At 38.1% G+C, this 20,318-nt stretch overlaps 2 protein-coding genes across 4 annotated transcripts in view; both read left to right on the top strand.

Moving 5' to 3' along the window:
- Positions 1-97: 97 nt before the first annotated feature.
- LOC146484651 (ruvB-like 2) lies at positions 98-14,095 on the top strand. The gene is made up of 15 exons (XM_085104746.1): positions 98-139; positions 1,957-2,011; positions 3,813-3,868; positions 4,362-4,430; positions 4,660-4,732; positions 5,027-5,156; positions 5,361-5,427; positions 6,201-6,307; positions 6,799-6,892; positions 7,583-7,706; positions 8,729-8,823; positions 9,387-9,505; positions 10,014-10,133; positions 10,937-11,066; positions 13,437-14,095. The coding sequence occupies exons 1-15, from the start codon at positions 131-133 to the stop codon at positions 13,602-13,604; spliced, it is 1,416 nt and encodes a 471-aa protein (XP_084960872.1). The 5' UTR covers positions 98-130; the 3' UTR covers positions 13,605-14,095.
- A 962-nt stretch (positions 14,096-15,057) lies between these two features.
- The window catches only part of LOC146484650 (mutS protein homolog 4-like), a 23,693-nt gene continuing 18,432 nt past the window's right edge, over positions 15,058-20,318 (top strand). Inside the window, exons 1-13 of one of the 3 annotated variants that reach the window (XM_085104739.1) lie at positions 15,058-15,340; positions 15,769-15,919; positions 16,272-16,432; positions 16,892-16,977; positions 17,211-17,273; positions 17,632-17,755; positions 18,062-18,128; positions 18,391-18,415; positions 18,607-18,703; positions 19,117-19,221; positions 19,423-19,461; positions 19,824-19,862; positions 20,026-20,042. In XM_085104739.1, the coding sequence (XP_084960865.1) occupies positions 15,322-15,340; positions 15,769-15,919; positions 16,272-16,432; positions 16,892-16,977; positions 17,211-17,273; positions 17,632-17,755; positions 18,062-18,128; positions 18,391-18,415; positions 18,607-18,703; positions 19,117-19,221; positions 19,423-19,461; positions 19,824-19,862; positions 20,026-20,042 (993 nt within the window). In that variant the 5' untranslated portion in view covers positions 15,058-15,321. The remainder of the gene's footprint in view (positions 15,341-15,768; positions 15,920-16,271; positions 16,433-16,891; positions 16,978-17,210; positions 17,274-17,631; positions 17,756-18,061; positions 18,129-18,390; positions 18,416-18,606; positions 18,704-19,116; positions 19,222-19,422; positions 19,462-19,823; positions 19,863-20,025; positions 20,043-20,318) is intronic. The other 2 variants (XM_085104737.1, XM_085104738.1) reach the window with 2 other exon arrangements.

Here is a 20,318-nt window from a genome sequence, read left to right as displayed (position 1 = left end):
TGGGAAACTTCGGAGGCTCTTCGAAAAAGGGTTCGAAAATGACTTCGGAAATCGGAAATTTTCGCGTCCCAACCGCGACATTCCATCAGTCGATAGACTGGTTACTAGACGATCTCTGCAAGCGTTCAAAATGGCGGCGGTAAGTAACCATGTGCAGAATAAGAATTTCTTTCTTTTCTGCTCAAAAAACTGATCATTTCTTTAAGATTACCGCTTAATGTTGTGTTATGAAACAAGCTTCGTTCTTTATACTTTTACAATCGAACCAGATCTGGTCAAAATACGTAAAATTCTCACTTTGTGGTTGATCGATCTGACACTGCACGACTGACACTTTCAACTTAGTCACAGTTACACCGTCTAGCTAGAGCAGAATTGAAATTATTCAGATTCTTTTTTCTTTGTTAAACTACTAAGTTTCTGTTTTTTTTTAAAATGCTGATTAGTTTCAATACCAAGACAATACTTTGAAATGGAGATTTTTGAAATTGCAATGGGCAATTCGAGCTTATTAATCATTTTGCATGCATGCATTTTATTCATCGGCTTTGCTGAGGTACCATATTGTCATTATCGTGAACTAAATTGATGCAGCTAGTTCAAACTTACTTCGATGGAAAACAACGTAGTTTTTGCACATTTGCTTGCTTTCCTAACAAAAAAACCAGCCAGCAACACCTCTGTGGTCCTCATTACTGATAATCACACCGTGTAAATTAAAAATTATCTGAGTGGCTCTTACAATGCAATTTGATTGGAAATGGATTTCCTGGGCTAATCCAAAAGGCAGCCAGGAGACTATCAAACATCCAGAAAATTTATATAACACTACAAGGTAAAGGTGCACTTTAGTTCAAACAACACAAAATGAAGCTCACAAAACTCTGCTATAGAATAAATAGAAGAGCTAGCAACAACTTACAAGAAGCTGTAGATTAGTAGAGGCGAAAGTGCAATTTGATCTTAAAACATTGTTGAAACTGAAGGATTGTCAAAAGAATACTTTGCACGCGCACTGTATAAAGAAATTTAAAAATAATAATCATAGCCAGACATTTTGAAGATCCTGTCAGTGTTTTAACAAATTTTTTATTCCATTCGGCTTTATATTTGTTCATTGCCTGGAAAAATGTTTCAAAAATGCTGAACCAAAGAAATCTAACCTGCCAAAAAGATAAAACACAACACACAGAATGCCAATATTCTAGCTCAAATCCTCCACTGTGTAGCATCATGTAGAGTAAGGGCCTTGTACTGGAACACGAATATCAAGGTATTTTTAAACACAAACCACATCATTTCTGGGAGTATGAAGTTGATTTGCACTTGTGCAACTTCATATTAATTATCTTTCAGGCCCCAGTTGTTCAAAGAGCGGATAATTTTATCCACTGGATACGTCACTATCCGGTAGATAACATGTGTGCAAGATTTTTCCCGATAGCCCTATAATTTGTGGAAAGGATTGAAGCATATGTCAAATTCAAGTACGAGATTGTGTGGAGAACTTGCCAAAAGCGTTAGTTGGAGTCGTTTGCGTGCTCCGCTAGCTAGTGACTTATCCAGTGGATAAAGTTATCCACTATTTGAACAACTGGGTGCAGATATTTTGTACTCAGTGTCTTGGTTAAGTGGTTAAGTCATACTTTTTTAAATTAAGTATTTGTACATTTTATATACATTGTATGTAAAGTACAGATTTTGTACTTCATCATTTTATACTTTGTTATATAACAAAGTATAAAATGATCAATTAAGCAATTGCACAGTTTTCAGGATTTTTTGTCGCATAACTTACATTTAAATAATGTATCCAATGACTAAGTCATGCTACTATCACATACATGTATCTCTGTGACAACACAGGTACATTTATGGGTAGAACTTGACTGCGGTTTACAATATTTGCCTGGTAACCTACATTCAGTATACATATGTAAATACCTTCCTTTGCAGGCTGCAGCACAGAAAGTCCAAGAAGTCAGGGACATAACAAGAATTGAAAGAATAGGTTAGTGACTATTACAGTAAATATCAGTTATTGTTTTTAAATTTTTGTTATGTGGTTACAGAAGTAGTGGAAACAGTAATTTGCAAAGGACTGTACAACTGTACATGAGTATAGAGTGTTTTCATTCACGTGACTACCGGCCATATTGGTTTACTGAAACAAAAGAAAGTATTTGCATAAAAATAGAGTTCAATTCCCAGAGGTTTAGTTTGGGACACCAACATGGCCGCCATTTCTTTGTTTTGGGACACCAACATGGCCGCCGTGACGTCATGTGAAAACACTCTATACTGTACAAGAAGGACACAAAATACTTGCTACATGAAGGCACACACAGTCTGAAATGTTACATACAATTTATGTAGTTACTCTTTAATAGTAGGCATTATAGCAAGAGTAGCAGGCTGTAAGGGCCTTCCCCTTTAGATGCTACATCCAAAAAAAGCAAAAAATCCTATGTGAAGTAAGCAGGAGTAATGGAGTTTCTCTCAATACAAGAAGGGCCCCTTTCATAATCGACCTCTAGTGCTTTTTTGCTCTGCCTCAGTGATGGCCCACATTCCCACGTGAAGGGCCACATGCTAAAACAACAAAAAGCAATCTAAGAAGCAGTATTCTTGGTTTTCACGTGACGTCACCAAATTCTAGAATTCAAAACTTGGAGGCCTACAAAACTTTTACCTTCATTCAAGGAAAGATTACCTAAAAATATGTCTGTTCACGATTTCTTAGCTCGATGTCGTGCTTCCTTTTGAAAATAGAACAGTTTCAATTTCCAAGTTTCCATCGTGTGTGACATAAGGAGGACGGCCGTAACAGAGCTTTCCGTATCTTAAAAATGACTCTTCGGGTGATTTTCAGCATTCTAAACAATTTAAGTTTGAGGGGAAATATATATTCGAAAATTCACAAGGGCAAACAAACCTCTTTTCTGGCAAAAGTGAACTCCAGATGTTTTTTCGTATTTCCGGCCGCCATGTTTGTGCCCCTCAGACGGACACAAACATGGAGTCTCTGTTGTGGTGCAATTTTATCCTTGGTTTAATTTTTATTTCCCTTTATTTTGGGGTATGGTAATGTATGATAATGAGTTTAAAACAATGGGAAATAAAAATTAAACCAAGGATAAAATTGAACCACAACATCTCCATACTAAGCTCTATAAATTTATGTGGAACATTTTGTCAAATAACTCGAGTACCGAATACCGCACAGACCTGACACTTGGACAGATGCCTTAATTATTTATCCTCTATACCATGTCAATTTCTTGACTTCATTCATGGAATGGTTTCGATTTTTTTTTCAATGGCGTGACAGTGAAAACCGAGAATAGGCTGGTTATGCACTGAGCCCTTCAATTACAGGCAGCAAAATTCCCAGCTGATGGTAGTCTGAAATGTCAGCCATCTCCTCCCCCTAACTTGTGCACCCCTGTGGGTCAGGGGTAGAAGACAGCTGACATTTCAGACTAAGCTGATGGCACATTTAAAAAGGATGTACCCATTTATGTATGCTGTATACATAATCCATTATTTTTTTTTTGGTCATGCATTTAAATTCAAAGATTTTTTTTACACAGTTTTGCCATTCATCCATGAGAGAGTGATAACATAAAAATCTATTTTTGTTTTGGTGAATAGTGATAAGGATTTTAAATGAAGCATTGTTTAAGTGAGGGTGGCACACATCTGCAAGTATTTACAGTGATTGACAATATCAACCGAAAACTTCTCAGATGGCTTTTCTCGCTACAACATTTCAAGAAATTTCTAAACAGTTACTTTTTTGTTACTTATAGGAGCTCATTCACACATTCGTGGTCTTGGATTAGATGATGCGCTGGAAGCTAGACAGGTTAGCCTTTTTCACTTTTCAGACAGTATTATTATTATCCAGTAGTTACTATGTACAGTTGTATACCTGTATATGGTGACCAGACAGCTCTAGTGAAATAAGATTTCACTCTGCTGTTAAAGGTGTTTCTGATGAAATAGCATCAAATGGCTGCTAACTGCACTACTCAACAAAGTTTCAATTTCCTCATCAAAGTACTGGCTGTGTAAAAGATTCACTTTGTTGACTTTTTGTATTCTTATCTATAACATGAGTTTTTCATCTCCCAATAAAAATGGCAAGTCTGCAACTACATGTACGAACAAGACCAAAAAGCCTTCAGTTAATATTTGCCATACAGTGTAAGACTTAATTAGTTATTGTTTTTAATCATGTGATTGTAATGTGCACTTTATGTTGAGGTTGCCACTGATGCACCCCTTTAAAATTTTATTCTATTTTCTCGTGCTTATCCTCCTTGGCTTACATGTATCATTAAATAATTTTTCTTCAGGTTTCTCAGGGAATGGTTGGTCAGGTCGCTGCCAGAAGAGCTGCTGGAGTCATTTTAGAAATGATCAAGGTATGCTTATAGTGTACATGAAATCTTTTACCCCTTATCCTAGGAAAGGGGTTATTTTTTGCATTTTTGTTGTTGTGTTTTTGTTTTGTTTTTTGGGGGGTGGGAGGGGGATAATTTGTTGGACCCACCACCTCCCTTCCTCTTCGGAGTTCTTATTGCATTGCAATAATTTGGATACTGAAGTTTTCCTTTAATGGTTGACTGCTAAAAAATAATGTTGCTTTTATAGGAAGGAAAGATTGCTGGACGTGCGGTGTTGATTGCAGGGCAGCCTGGCACTGGAAAAACAGCTATTGCTATGGGTAAAATTGAACTGTTTAATAATAGTAATAATAATAATAATAATAATAATAATAATAATAATAATAATAATAATAACAGTAAAAACCACTGTAAAAGTTGTGTTATTAAATATTGCCACGAGAAGTTTCATAAAAATGCTGTAAATTGCACACACAACAACTAGATTACATGTACCTGTACTGAGGAATTTGACTTTGAAATGCATCACAAGATGTTTTATAATATTATTCAGGTAGCAGGTTGCATCTTTATTGAGGAGAACATGATTGTTAACAAAGTTAATGAATTTCTAGGTATGGCGCAGTCCCTTGGCCCTGACACTCCTTTTACAGCCATAGCTGGCAGTGAAATTTATTCACTAGAGATGGGCAAAACAGAAGCTCTCACACAGGCATTCAGAAGGTCCATTGGTGTTCGTATAAAGTGAGTTTGCATTCATTTTAAATTCTCAAGATACTTGAGTTTACGATTAATTACAACTCACTCTCAGTTTTCCTCTTGGAAATCTCAAATCCTTATAATAATCCCAGCATAAATGTTTAAGCTCTGCTCAACAGTCTCTATTAGGTCAATAAAAGTCAACTGTGCATTAGTTGATTCAATTTTAACAATTTGTATTTTTACCAGGGAGGAAACTGAGATCATAGAAGGTGAAGTGGTTGAAATTCAAATTGACAGGCCTGCAAGTGGAACAGTAAGTAACTTAAGAAGAAATGTGATGTTATGTTGTAAGCCTGGTGATATAGATGTAGATGTATTTCTCATAATTTTCAATGACACCAGTGTAAGTTGGGAAAAGCTTCAATTTAAACCCCAAGAAGGTCCTGCCCTAATGTACAGTACATTGATCAATGCTGTTTTGACAGTGGTCTAAGCTATTCAGGGGAGATTCAGGCGTGCACTGTCTGGTGTGTTATCAGTGGTCAAGGAGACTTCAACAAAAACAATGTTATCAATGTTTCATTAACTCAACCAAAAGTTATTTTATTTATTTTTATTTTTTGTTAATTTTTATCAGCTTAATTTGGCACATCAAAATAAGGCAATACAAAGAACCAAAACGGAAATACAAGAAACAAAATGAGTAGTCCAAAGTGTATTTGCACAAAACGGGACAACGAGTCCCATGTGAGGCGCAACCCCTTAAAATATCACTAAGACATCTAAGAAACATTAACAAATCTTTAGTTAAACATGGTGGCAAGGGTAGTCTCTTGCAAGAGACTATGTACAAGGCATGTCAATATCATTCATGGAGTCCAACAAAGTGGCATACATGACATGCAATAATGTTTAAAAAGTTCATCTTCTGTTTTCATTTCCAAATCCTTCCCTACCTGTTCAAGAACTAATAATTCTAGTTATCCATTCTCTATGGTAGACCCACACTGCTTTGACTGTGTTCAGAATACTGTCAATTCAATCATGATTGGTTTTCTTTATTACACCTCTCCGTTTTTTCTATAGGGAGCCAAAGTTGGCAAACTTACACTGAAAACAACAGAAATGGAAACAGTGTACGACCTTGGAACAAAGATGATAGAATCACTCACAAAAGAAAAAGTACAGGCTGGGTAAGAAATTACTACTTCATCTGTACTGTAACTTTCCTTTGTCGATACTGGTGGACATGTAAGAAAATGTAATTTTCTTTCGGAAGTTTAGCGTGAACATTTAATTCTTTGCACTAACACTTTGGTGTTAGCGTGTGGAGTCTCTGGCAAGTGTTTGCACTCTGCCTGCCTTTACATTGTTGTATTGTGTTTTATGCGTTAGCATACTGGAGAAGGAAAATTATTTTCCTTCCTACGAACGTAGTGAGAAAGACGGAAACTTCATCTTTTAGTTGCAAACAGTATCTAATTTTTCAGCTTAAACTTTACAATGTACATTAGAATTGGAATATTTGAAAGGAATCCTGTGGGTATTTTTTCAAAGAAACTCAGTGTATCAGGATGGCACTGAACAGTTCAATTTAAATGTGTATGTATGGTTCACTGTTATTAGTTTTAACAATAAATAATTTATTCTTTGGCTTAAATGTATTTGTTGTCTGTGTTTTCAGAGACATCATAACCATTGACAAAGCAACAGGGAAAGTATCAAAGCTTGGGCGCTCATTCAACAGAGCCAGAGATTATGATGCTATGGGACCACAGGTAAGCTACTCTGAGTTTGTTTATTTGGCTCCTCCTCACAATCAGGTCGAAACTTCACTCTTTCCCCTCCTGCCTCCCCAGCATTTAAACTTTTGGAAATTGGTTTGTTCAAAATTCCCACCCCATAGGACTAAAAACCCATTTAAAATAATGCCCTATCCGAGTGCCAAATTTGACACTCAAGTGTCCCTCCCTTAAAACAAAATTTTAATGTTTCAGTTTCTGGTGTACACTATTTGGAAACTGGTTCATTCAAATTCAATCAAATTTTCTATGCATACCTTCAAGAACACTGCAAAGCTTGTGGAGACCCTTTTCGGTGGACCAATCTCTCACCAAAGCGACAATCACTTTTTCTCCTTGAACTCCACCATGGATCAGGAACCACATGTATTCCACCAGACAAGAAGAAAGGAGTAAACTTGACAACTCAGATTCAAATTCCTGCCCCACCCAGGTAAAGTTAAAATCCCTCACTCTCTGGAAGGCCTTTTGCGTCAAATGCCACACTCCCCAGGCACAATAAATAATGCTCAGGGGATGGGATACTGACCTGCACATAAGTAACAAAATACATGTACATGTACATGTACAGCTGTACACTCCCTGTACTTGCACACCCGATATTTTTTTGAAGTTCTTAGTGAGTACAGTAGCTAACTAGCAGTTGTTTTACTTGCTTTTTAATAGACCAGGTTTGTTCAGTGTCCTGAGGGAGAAATACAGAAGAGAAAAGAAGTCGTTCATACCGTTACTCTTCATGAAATTGATGTCATCAACAGCAGAACACAGGGATTCCTGGCTCTTTTTTCAGGTACGGTAAAGTTCCTTGCACCTTTAAAAGAAATTTTGTTAAGTTTTTGTTTGAAGGGGATTTTTGATGGAAATTCTATTAAGGGCCTACTGGGTCCCTTTTGGGGATTCCAGAGGGCTTGTGTCCATGAGATGGGGCCTAAGATATAAGCCCGTTATCAACTAGACTGCGAGCAGTCGTACTTTTTTCTCAGATCACGCGCGCAAAGTGACCGTAAAATTATGCAAATTAGAAAAGTGAAAAAGGAGGGATTGGGGAGAGAGAGGAATCACCGCTCGCTAAAAATCGCGCGAGCGTGACAGAACTTAGGAGAGGAAAGAGACTGCTCGCTTTCAACTTATCAACGTAAGTTTTTCCAGTGGCTCAATGAATGTTGGGCTGCAAGACCTAATGACAGAAATGATGGATCAGAGAATTAACTGCAGTATATGTTGTAGTGCTTTAGAAGTGAAGTGAAATTTCTTGCGCCCAAATTATGGAATATGTTGAGCGATGACTTAAGAACTACCGTACCACTAGCGCAACCTATTTTAGAAACAACTGCCTAGACTTTGTAGACTAGCTTATTGACTACTCCTAATCTTTATTTATTGTATTCTACGAATAATTCTATAGCATGTTTATTTGATTTTTTTTTTTTTTAATTATACATAGATTTTTCATCGTATTTATTGCTCGGAGATACTAGCGTTTATACGCTACTCTACAACTACTTACTACTACTACCCATGAATTTCCCATTGAGCCTTAGCTCTTGTAAGGAAGTGGGATACTACACGAGGCAAAGAAAACACCTTTGACCTCCAGATTTGATTGTTCGCTGCTCTACCGGCTGAGCTACAAGGCCAGACGGGGGCAAGTCGCGGGTGATTATGTGGTACACTGTAATTGCGGCAATATGGAGGGTGCAATGGACCCTGTATGCAGAGCAGCTTTGTGCATGCCATTGTCCAGATAGTGCAACTCAAGATGATAACCTTACGTAGAATTTATGCAGCTGAACATCTGTTTCATCCCTAAAGGCGACACTGGCGAAATCAAGGGAGAGGTTCGGGAGCAGATCAATGCTAAAGTAGCGGAATGGAGAGAAGAAGGGAAAGCTGATATTGTACCAGGGGTAAGGAATCTTGAAACGCTTCATTGGTTACATGTACGTGTGCATTTAACACTTTCACCACGTAATTCAATATAAGTTTTACACCTGTACCTAAAAAGCAGGACCTTGTCTTTACAAGCGCTGGTAAGAAACGATTTCAATAAACCTTGTCAAAAGATGTAAAGCATGCTTCTTTTAACTCAAACTGTTTATCGAACTCGCTTTTGCGTCAGTGTGTAAAAACAAGGACCCAGTTTGTAAAGTACAAGTGTTAACGTTTTATTGAATTGCACCTGTTCGCTCTTATCAAAGTCAAGTGTCATTAAATTCTAAATATAAATCCCTTCGAAAATAAGCAACGACTTCCCCGTCAAACAAGCTCAGTAGACCTGCACCCGCGGCCTTTCAAAAGCTTTATTTTCACAGTACCCTGATAACCTGTAGCTGCATTGTTTTTAGGGTTGGGAACATTGTTCTGTTGTTCGTCCTTTTGTCCTCTCGAACAACCATGTAAGACGTTGCAAGCGGTGCAGGTCGGCCCAACAAGCTCCTCTTACAATGTCTTTGTCTATTTGTTGTTTTAGGTTTTGTTTATCGATGAAGTTCACATGCTCGACATTGAGTGTTTCTCTTTCCTCAACCGAGCTCTGGAAAACGACATGGCGCCAGTCCTTATAATGGCCACAAACAGAGGAATCACAAAGTAAGGTTGTTCTCCTGAGAAGTTGATTCTATCAACTAATCTCAGGTGCATGGATTTTCCTTTTTTTCGACTTAAAGAGGAAGGATCACGGGGATTTTGACCTTTTGTTGTGCACCTCCACTTAGCTACAAAATAATTCTAGAACATCAAAAAAAAAAAAAACAACTGAATTCTTGAAAGGAACAACTCATGACCTAGTCTAGTGCATTTTGGGAACGAAAACGTAAGAACTTGAAAACAGTTAGCCTAACGTTTCTTCAAGTTGCAGTCCATTCTAACCCTGCCCATCTGTGACTAGAGACACTCATCGATAGTTTTAGTACATTGGGGTGACAATCTACAACAAATTTGAGCAATACCTTTAGGTTTATTTGATATAACACTAAATTCCGGTGATACTTCCACTGTTCTTCTATTCATGGTTTTCTATATTCTCCTTACCTCTCCTTCAACAAATTATTAACACTGTTGGGAGAAATTAGGTGTTGATAGTTTCTATCTTTTCCAGAATCCGTGGAACAAATTACAAGAGCCCACACGGCATTCCCATTGATCTTCTGGATCGGCTCTTGATTATCTCCACATCGCCTTACCAAGAGAAGGATCTGCGACAAATCCTCTCGATACGGTAAAGCAACAACGTTTGTCACCTAAAACCTACACATCTTTAACTATTAATTTTATGCGTTTTAGCATACTTCAGGCAATTTAATACATTTCAGACTGGATATGTCTTACGAGTGAGGTCATTTCTGGTTATGTTGAGAATTTGTGTGGAATGAAGCTTAACAGAAGATTTTGATGAACATTTTAAGGTACATGTAAAGATTAGCGATCAAAGCCAAGGACATGACGCTTCGACGTATGTCGTCATTATCAAATGTAGTAAAGATGCAATATATTTGAATATGACGACATGAAGTCGTCGAAACGCCATGTTCTTTGATCGCTAATCTTTATATTAAAACAAATGAACATGGTCAAAAGGAACGCGGTAAAAAAAAAAAAAAAAATGAGGTCAAAATTCTTCGCGTTTGTCGGCATTTGAACTTCTTATTTGGTTATAACGTAATGGTTTTTATATACCGCATTTTCTATATGCGTATTCAAATGCAGTTTACATTACTAAAGTGCAAGGGTGAGATTGGACATCAGCTTATGTCCATTAGCCACCTTATCCAACCCATGAAATCATGAAATAACCTGTGATAACCTGGGATATTAACAACTGGATCATTGTCTAAACTAATTCCACATTTCTTTGTTGTTGTTTTAATAAAACAATTATTCCACTTGCGCTTGTTGGATATGAGATGATTATAGCCAACTCGCCGTTGGCTATCTATCATTCATTGGCTAGTTCACAAACTTTAACCGGCAGTCTCACGGATTGTGAACATTCATGTGAGGTCATAACGCATTGTCTTGCAGATGCGAAGAAGAGGATGTGGAAATGTCGGAGGATGCTATATTCTTGCTGACAAAAATTGCGCAGGAAACGTCGCTGAGATATTCCATCCAACTCATCACAGCCGCTAGTCTGGTGTGCCGGAAACGAAAGGTACTGGCCGTGCTTATTGATCGTGCGATGTGTGTTGGTTTTTGCCTGGGGTCAGTTTCTTGGAGCTCCTGATACATCAAAGGGAAACCTCACTCTGACAACAACAAACTTTGACGTTAAATTGTTGGGAAAGTCTAAATTCTAAATTTTAGTTTGAAAAGTAAAAATAGCATTCAAGTGTCGGCTAAAAATTAGATACGATTATCGTCTATCTTCGCTTTTAAATTCCCACGCGCCGCCATTTTGAATTTTATGACGTCATACGGTTGCCGCTATTTTCAGTGAGCGGAAGTTCTTTTGTGTGAAACAATTGAGCAACTGTGTTATGTCATGAAATCCAACATGGCGGCGCCCGGGAAATTTAAAAGCGAAAATGAGCGATAATCAAATCCTGTTTTGTCCGACACAGCAATATTATTTCCATGATTTCCAACAAAACTTAAAATTAGATTGTATTTTCAACGATTTAACGTATCAGTGGAGGTTTCCTTTAATGTCGTCTGAAAACATTAGGGAGCTTTAGCAACGACGACGGCGACGACAACGAGAACGTCAAAAAAGCAATAGGCCTAAACAATTCTGCACTTTGCATTACACTTTTTGGTACATGTCTTTGCCGTCACTGCACTACTAAGACGTGAAATTTCCTGATTGGACGTTTCGTGGAGGACGTAAACACACGACGACAATTTTTTTTTCTCTTTCTAAACTGGGGTGTAAGTAAGTAAGTGAACTTTATTTAGACAGGGTGGCCCAATCAGCTACGGGGCTGTTATCCTGAGGGGCCCTGTATACACCTAAAATTATTATTATTATTATTATTATTATTATTATTATTATTATTATTATTATTATTATTATTATTATTATTATTATTATTATTATTATTATGGTATGAGAAAAAAATTACAATATATATGACTCAAACACTTTTGGGTTAAAATATCATAGGATAGAAAAAATAAATAAAAACATTTGCACACTAAGAAAAAAATCTATGCAAAATCGTGTTTCATCATCAGTCGCTTCAAAGCCTCCAAGGACGCTGCCCGTTTGTATGTTTCAGGTAACGAATTAAATAAAATCGCTCCGGAGTATCTAAAAGTTCTCTTCCCGAGGCTAAGTTTGGGTCTTGAAGGATGAATGTCTTCACGCCGACGTGTATTGTAACTATGGAAACTGTGGTTTCTGTTAAAATAATCAGAAAGATACTGGGGCACTAAATCATCAAGACATTTGAAGACTAAGATAGATTTGTTCCTTTTCCTGATAGTTTCTAAGTTAGGCCATCCTAGTGTCTTGAGAGCTTCGCTGGTGCTATCTCGTCTGACAATTATACGTGCAGCTCGATTTTGTAGGCGCTGCTTTTGTGGGTGCGGTCTCCAAGAATTCAACTCCAGGAAATTTCACCTGCATTTGACATTTAAAGCGAGTTGGAATAATCGTCACGACGTATGAAAAAACGCGAATTCATTTCATCAGTGACGTTTTCGTTGCGGTCGCCGTCGTCGTTGCTAAAGCTTCCCATTAAATGATCCGGCAAAACACAAAGAGATATTTCTGGTTATTCTCGATTTCCCTTTACTTCAATCCTCTTTCTTTTTTTCGTTTGTTTGTTTTGTTTGTTTAGCCGGCGCCTTATGGGAACATGCGTGCTCCTATTAGTTACTGGGGACCTTCAGATCAGAGCACGAGTACGACGTTCAAATTTCAAATCAGACACATCCCCAGAACTCTCGCCCCTTTCCCTTGTTTACCAGCAGATAAGGAGACCTTAGAAACAAGTTTTAGTGTGACAAGTGGTTATCTAAACCAAGCAAACTAGATTTGAGAAATCGTATTCGTTCTAAATCTCGTACTCGTTGTCAAATCTGAAGGTCCCTACTATACCGGGAAGTTGTGTTTTCTTTGCAAAAATGTTAACTCGGTCCCGTAAATACCGGAGAGTTAAAGTGCGCTACCTCTGGTCCATTAGAACCCTGCTAAATCACTTTATTTAAGTGTCAAATTATTTAGCGCAGAGCACTAATTGGGGACACTCTCCAGATCGAATTGGAATTTAGAAATGTTGGTTTTTGAGGAGAGGGGAAAACCGGAGTACCAGGAGAACAACCTCTCGGAGCAAGGACGAGAACCAACAAAAAACTCAATTCACATATGACGCCGAGACCGGGAATCGAACCCGGCCCACACTGGTGGGAGGCAAGTGCTCTCACCACTGAGCCATCCCTGCTCCCCAGCTAAAAGCCACAATGTGCTAACGGACCCCAAAGTTCAGGAAGCTTGTAAGCAACTGGCCCTTTTTTGGTTCAGTGGGAATCGGGCTCGAAAATCAACCCCTTTTTGAATTATTCTATTATTGTCTCCTAGGGAAGTGAGGTTAATAATGATGACATCAAGCGGGTATATTCTTTGTTTCTGGACGAAGCGCGTTCTGCCCAGTTCCTCAAAGAATACCAAACAGAATTCCTGTTTCACGAGGATGTAGCAGCCGACCCTGCATCTGAAGCCATGGAAACCGAGACCGAGACTGCTTGATGAATTTTCGTATCCCAGTGTACATTGCGTGTCTTTGTTTGTTCCCAGATCTCTCAGGCTTGTGGGTCGCTCGTAAATTTTTGACCGGGCATTATTGTTACAAGCGGACAATCGGCAAAAGCCAGACTTATAAAACATTGGAATGGAATTTTCTCTTTCTAGGAGCTCGCTGCGTAAGTTATTAGCGAAGAGCTTTGATAGCCGGAGAAATGAAGCACCAGTCTCGCTAACGATGCGCAAGCGTTGAAACTTGTGCCTTGAAGGCAAACATTCACGTTTCTTACATTGTTTATATGTATACGTGATTGTAACTATTTTAGTTTTATTTATGCGAAATGGTTTGTAGTCTGGTCGTCCTTTAGTGTTAGTAACAACAGCAATATCTCACGTAAATGGTCTCGCCATATAACTCTAACCAACTCTCCTCTATTCTTTTTGCACTGTAAACGTCCTCGTTTGGCAATAAAGAGCATATTGACCAACAAAGAAAACTAGTTAATGGGGCAATGTCGCCTTTGTTAAACGGACCTAAAGCTTCAATGTGCGTACCACTTATGGAAATAGGCAGAAAAATGTACGTTAGTAATCCCAGCCTACCCATCTGTCAACATTTTTCCCATCAATTTCCGAAAACCTTGCCAAGATCATGTGGTTACCGAAGAAAGTTAGAGTTTACCTTGCTGGTGGGACACTTGCAATTGCAATAGGGGATCCAGGTGAGAGCCTCTTGGCCTCCTCCTTTCCGCCAGGGAAACAGAGCTCTCGAAGAGCTCGGATTTCTTAAATTCTGGAACATTATCAACGCTCCCTCCTGTGTCTGGATCCGCCTCTAATAACCTTGACATTTTGCTGTACTGAACCAGGTGCACCCAACGGCTTGGTTCATCTGTTCGGGTTAAATTGTGAAGAAAAACTACCGTTTTTTAGCGAAAGGTCACCTCAAACTTTCTCAGCGCTGAAAAACCAATCCCTCTTGTTTTCTTTGGGCAAATACGTCGTTGAAAGTAAAGTAAAATAAAAATAAAAAACGGCCAGCTAGCATTTTCGGAAAGCTAGCAGCAGCTCTTAGATTCGGGGGAATAAGATTCCATTCTCTAAAATTTTCGGCGATTTAAATTTTCAGCTAAAGAATCCAAATGGATTAAATTTTGTTAGCTTACACAAATGTGCGCCTTGAAAAGGCCATAGAATGATGGGGGAATGCAGGAAACAAAATTTATAACTATTTTGGTTTCATGGTCTCGTTGGGTGGGACCCTGGTAGGGTTTAAAGGGTTTATTGGCGTTTATTGAATATAAAGGTCATTGAAAGGTGCAGTGTACAATGTAGAAGAATATTACAAGGAAAGAAATAATGCAAAATAGAAAATGTTTCAACTTCGCCAAAATTGACGCAATGCTTATTTGCCGTACATTTATTTTTCGTGACTTGAGAAATATTCGGTCACTGAAGTAACTCCATTTCCCGCCATTTTTCGGAGCGCGCGGCGCGTACGCGCTGTGGCAGCCGCTTCAAGTTTCCCGCCAAAAAAATCGTGTAAATCCGAAAACAAACTTTTGCTTCCGATAAAAAAAAGCACTTGAAAAACGTCTGCTGGCTTGTAAAAAATGTGCTATTTCTCTGAAAGGAAGGACTGTTGAATTTATCACTTCTATCTCATTAAATTTGACGATTCGATTTGCGCTAACAAAGGAAAACGGGGATCTAAAATTCAAGGATGAGACAAGCTAAATACAGTAAGTATATGAAGTGACAATGCCTTTAAGCTGCTTAAATAGCCTTTAATAGCAAAACGTTCATATAACTTACTTTCTTTCCTTACGACAATCCAAGACACGTGAAACGACAACATTTCAATAGCTTGATCATTCGTTCTACTAGGGCAACGATAGGTTAGCGAATTTTTTTATCATTTCGACAACAAAAATCTCGGGAACCTAGTATCAAAACTGCAAAATTAATTATCTTTACAAGTTACAATATCCGATTTAAAAACCGATATTCGCTCGAACCATCAGTTCGTTGATATTTAAGTTCAAGTTAAATAGCTTTTAGCTCTTTTTAATTATTATTCCGATAACAAGCATCTCACTTTAAAAACTGAAGTTAAACTGCAACAACATACATCATGATATAGTAGTTCATGAATTATCGACTTATGCAGGCTTTGAGCTGGACACCTCTACTTCTGGGACGGCCGGTGTACACGGATCAGCCTCAACCAGCTCATTTCTCAGTGGGGGATCTGCTACTGGCTTGTTACTGCCTGCTCCAAGTACCTCATCAAGGACGCTTTCAGCAAACAACTGTTCTAGGTTAGTCAGTATAAATATTTCATTTATATTCCACTTATAAATAAACTGCACATGGTAATTGTACTATTTATGATTTGACCACTGTTATCGCTAGAAGTAACCTATTCCAGTTGATCAGATAGTTGGTAGTGGCGCGAAGAAAGCTGCTACGAACGCGAATGATACTTCTCAGAATATGTTTTTTCCAACCACCTGATAAAAAAAGAAAAATACTTTTAACTTTCTGAATTTTTTTCCAAGAAAGAAAGAAGAAAGTATCTGTGGTTCTAAAGTTTTGGCACGGCCGAAGTTTTAATCCTCTACTTCTCCTTGAATGTTATAAGCTCTTAATCTCGGCCATCTTCTTCAACAGTTCTAGTCGAGCACAGACTCCAGGTGGCTCCCTTCGGACACCAGCTCCAGGTCCGAGTCTTGTCACTTCAAGCAGTACTTCCCACAGGACACCCAGCACAAGGCGCACGCCACATGTCTCAAGTACCACTCCTGGTATGCCACCTTCGTCTGTTGTGGTTGGTAAGTTTCATTATTAGTGGAATAATGATTGAGAAGTATGAGAGAGATTTAAAGCACCACATTTGCGGCAAACGTAAGAATCGCGTTTATGTTTTCTTCAAAAAATGAGTACATAGATGAGAATAGTGGAAAATAATTCTGGACTTTGAAACTAACGTAAAACTATTCATTTTTTTCTGAGAAACTGAAAACAGGGAGTGGCAGATATTAGGATAAACATGATCTTGTGGCTATTTGTGCCGTTTGCCGTTTGTCGTAAACGTGGTGCTTGATCTCCCTATTATTAAGGGCGGAACTTTGCTGCGCACATCAATGCAAAATATGAGTTGTTAACAATATATGTCTTTTCGCTTTTACTGTAACACAAGAATTCCATTATACTTTACTTGTCGTGTATCTCTTAAACAGGGAGGCCTGTTGACCTAAATTTTCTGCAATCACGAATTTTTATTCCTTTAGCAATTGTAGAAGGGCGTGGGCTGGCAAAAGGAGAGATTGGCATGGCCAGCATTGACTTAAAGAAGCCAGAACTTGTTCTTTCACAAGTAAGTCCGCAAAACATCATGCATACTACAGCATAAAGATGAGCAGAAAATCACAAGCCTTTTGCTGTTGTCGTGAAGCCCTAGCGTATGGATTCACTTCTTTAAAAATAGTAGTAAAAAGTGCGTTCTTTACTGGATATCCTACGTTACAGCTTTTGTCACTGTTATAGCACTGTTAAATTCAAGACAGCGCTTCTAATTAAAAATATCGTAATGCTTTTCTTTTGTTACAGTTTTCAGATAACCAGACCTATGTGAAGGTGTTAACACGACTGCAGATTTTGGAACCTCTGGAAGTATGCCTTGAAATATTAATTAAAGAGTAATTTGATTCCTGAAGTAACCAAGTTTTCCAAATAAATAAAAGTGTGCCATATTTGTTTTAAGGGGTTTGAATTGTCTTCTTCTTCTTCTTCTTCTTCTTCTTCTTCTTCTTCTTCTTCTTCTTCTTCTTCTTCTTCTTCTTCTTCTTCTTCTTCTTCTTCTTCTTCTTCTTCTTCTTCTTCTTCTTCTTCTTTCTCTTCTTCTTCTTCTTCTTCTTCATTTTCTAGTTCTCTTTTAACTCACTTTGCTGGAAATAATACTCCGTCGATGCTAGTGACATTTACTTCTTAAATTTACTTCTTCGTTGTTCTGATCTCTTTTGCTGTTTAGATAATCATGCCTAATACAGCGTGTGAAAATGGAAATATGTCGACGTTGTTCAAGCTCCTAAGTGATCAGCTTCCATATACAAATCTTTCAGCAGTACAAAGAAAGTATTTCAATGAAGCAAAAGGTATAATTATCTTTTTCATTAGAGACGACTTAACTTTCTGCTAGATTTAAACGCCAAATTTCACCTGTAGTGATCTTCACTCACAAATTTTAATATAATTGAATGAATGTATATCATAATAACTATCTTGTTCAACAAGTGAGCTCAAAAATAGATTCTTATTGAGACCGATACAAAGAAAGAAACGAGAAACAAGAAACGACTTTATTTAATGCTTACCAGCTCCTTCTGCAAAACGACCCCAGAGTCAAGTTCTGATGTTACAATACTCGCAGTGATTTGTTTGATGGTCTTGTTCCATTTCAGGTCTGGAGTACGTGAAGCAACTCTGCGTTCCTGAATACAACACCGTAGAAATGGAGGTAGCTTCAAAGTAAGTTGAAGTAGCACAAGGTGTCACGAACCAAACGCGGCTCGTGACAATCTGAATAAACACACATGGTGGAAAAATTGAAAAGTCAAGGTTAAGCAGGATAGCTTTCCACACCAATACATGCAGATTAGTCTAGCCTTTCAGTTACTAGTAAAACATGTTTCTAAACTTAAAACTTTCCAGGCTTGCGCGCAGTTCATTAGCTGTTTTCGAGGCTTTTAGGTCTTCATTTTATATACATATTTTTTTATTTGCATTTCAGGTATTACTGTCTGGCAACGGCTTCCGTAAGTATTGAAAAAGGGTTGTTTTCCTTACTTCTAAGAACAAAGTTTTCAGCAATAAATTAACTCAGTGAAAGGAAATCCTAGCCAGTTAAAGAACCTGTTTTCTACTCCATATTAAAAGCGGCCTTATATGCGACCGGATAGTCAAACCACTTGATCATAACCTTATCAATTTGAATATTATTGTGCAGGCTTTGCTGAAGTATGTGGAGTTTATACAGAACATTGTGTACGCCCCTGGTTCAGTTAAAGTTGTCTTTAAAGGGAGTGAGAAGACAACAATTATAGGTAAGGCATTTGCTTTGTCCTTGCTACACCGCTATAACGCAAGATATATGAAGTGAGATTTGTGAGAAGTGAAATATATGTAGGAACGGTGCCTGACGCAGTCACGCGCGTCACGGCTCTAACATTCTACCTCTGCCAAAAGATTGACTTGGGACTGGCTACAGGGTGCCGATTCTTGTGAGAACAGCAAAAGAGCCAATGAAGCTATAGCTCGTCTTATTGCCAGCTGTTAAAAATGCGTAAAAAACGTTAATTAAAAGACAACTACAATCCACAACGCTTAGCAAAAAAATGAAACCTGAATTGCTGCCTTTTTTGGACTATATTTATCCTCAATCCTTTGAACAACCGGGGTCGGAACTTTGAATAAGTATCATATGTCTTAAATGTAGTGCTTGCTGTATTTTTGACAGATGCCTCCACTGCTAAGAACTTAGAACTCATTCAGAATGCCAGGGACCCTAAAAGCGGTCACTGCCTTTACGGAGTTTTGAATCATACAAAGACATCTGGAGGAGGTAATGTGACCAGTGAAACTCTTTTACTGTTAAATTTTTACACAGTTAAGACACTGATATGGAGGAGATAATAAGAAAAGTGTTTCATTCATTTTGTTTCACTTCACGTGAAGCCGGTAGGTTTACTTCTTTCGCTTTTTGCTGAAACTGTGGTATTGCGAAACATTTTTCCTATTGATTTGATTCTTTAATTTTTTACAGCCCGTCTTTTGAGATCAAATGTTCTTCAACCTCCATGTGGTAAATATATTCACATAATGTAGGGTAGATACATAATGTAAGTCTATGTAGTAAATTTCAATATGACATACCTTCAAAAATTAACACGCGTTGTACTGATACGTGGGATTTTGACACAGAAATATATATTCTCTTGATATTAAAGTGTTAGCCTGTCCATGTTTGGTTCCAGCCTAAGCAACTTGATGTAGGGCGTTATCAAGCTGGACAGTGTTAAAGAGCCTTTTAAAATGCAAGGAGGATGTTACAAGAGGATAAATAAATTATTCCAACAAACTGATGGTGTCGGCTTCAACTGATAAACAGAGAACAGCGATAGCATCTTGCCAAGAAAAGCTATCGTTCTCTTTTCTTTCTTCTAGATGAGGAAACTATAAACGTACGTCTGGATTGCGTAGCAGGTGTGTAGAAGTTTACTTCCAATCGCAAGTAACACCGTGTAGAGTATACAGAGAGCAAGTCGGAACATGTTGGCTTATATAATACACAGTAAATGTTGTAAGTTGGTCAGTCTGTTCTTCAAGGTTGTCTTCCTGACGTCAATTTCTTGTTTCTTTCTTCCAGAATTGACAGACAAAGAGGTAAAATACTTGTTGGTTTACACTGTATTTTTCTTTACTTTATTAAGGCTGGTTTCCATATGATCGCAGACGATCGCAGACGTTATTACGATCTGCGATCCGCGATCATATGGAAACTAGCCTTTAGATAGAACATGGTTCTATCTTGTGCGATCGTCTGCGATCACGATCGCAGGATCGTAGACGATCGCAGACCTTATTGCGATCTGCGATCCGCGATCATATGGAAACCAGCCTTTAGATTACGTTTAGCTTCAGGGTCCGAAATTGCGCTTT

Source organism: Pavona decussata, unplaced genomic scaffold (genome assembly GCF_977016875.1).
Source record: "Pavona decussata unplaced genomic scaffold, jaPavDecu1.1 SCAFFOLD_32, whole genome shotgun sequence".
In the NCBI taxonomy this organism is placed as follows: domain Eukaryota; kingdom Metazoa; phylum Cnidaria; class Anthozoa; order Scleractinia; family Agariciidae; genus Pavona; species Pavona decussata.
The sequence above is the reverse complement of the archived record's forward strand: the minus strand, read 5'-3'. Positions and strand labels throughout refer to the sequence as shown.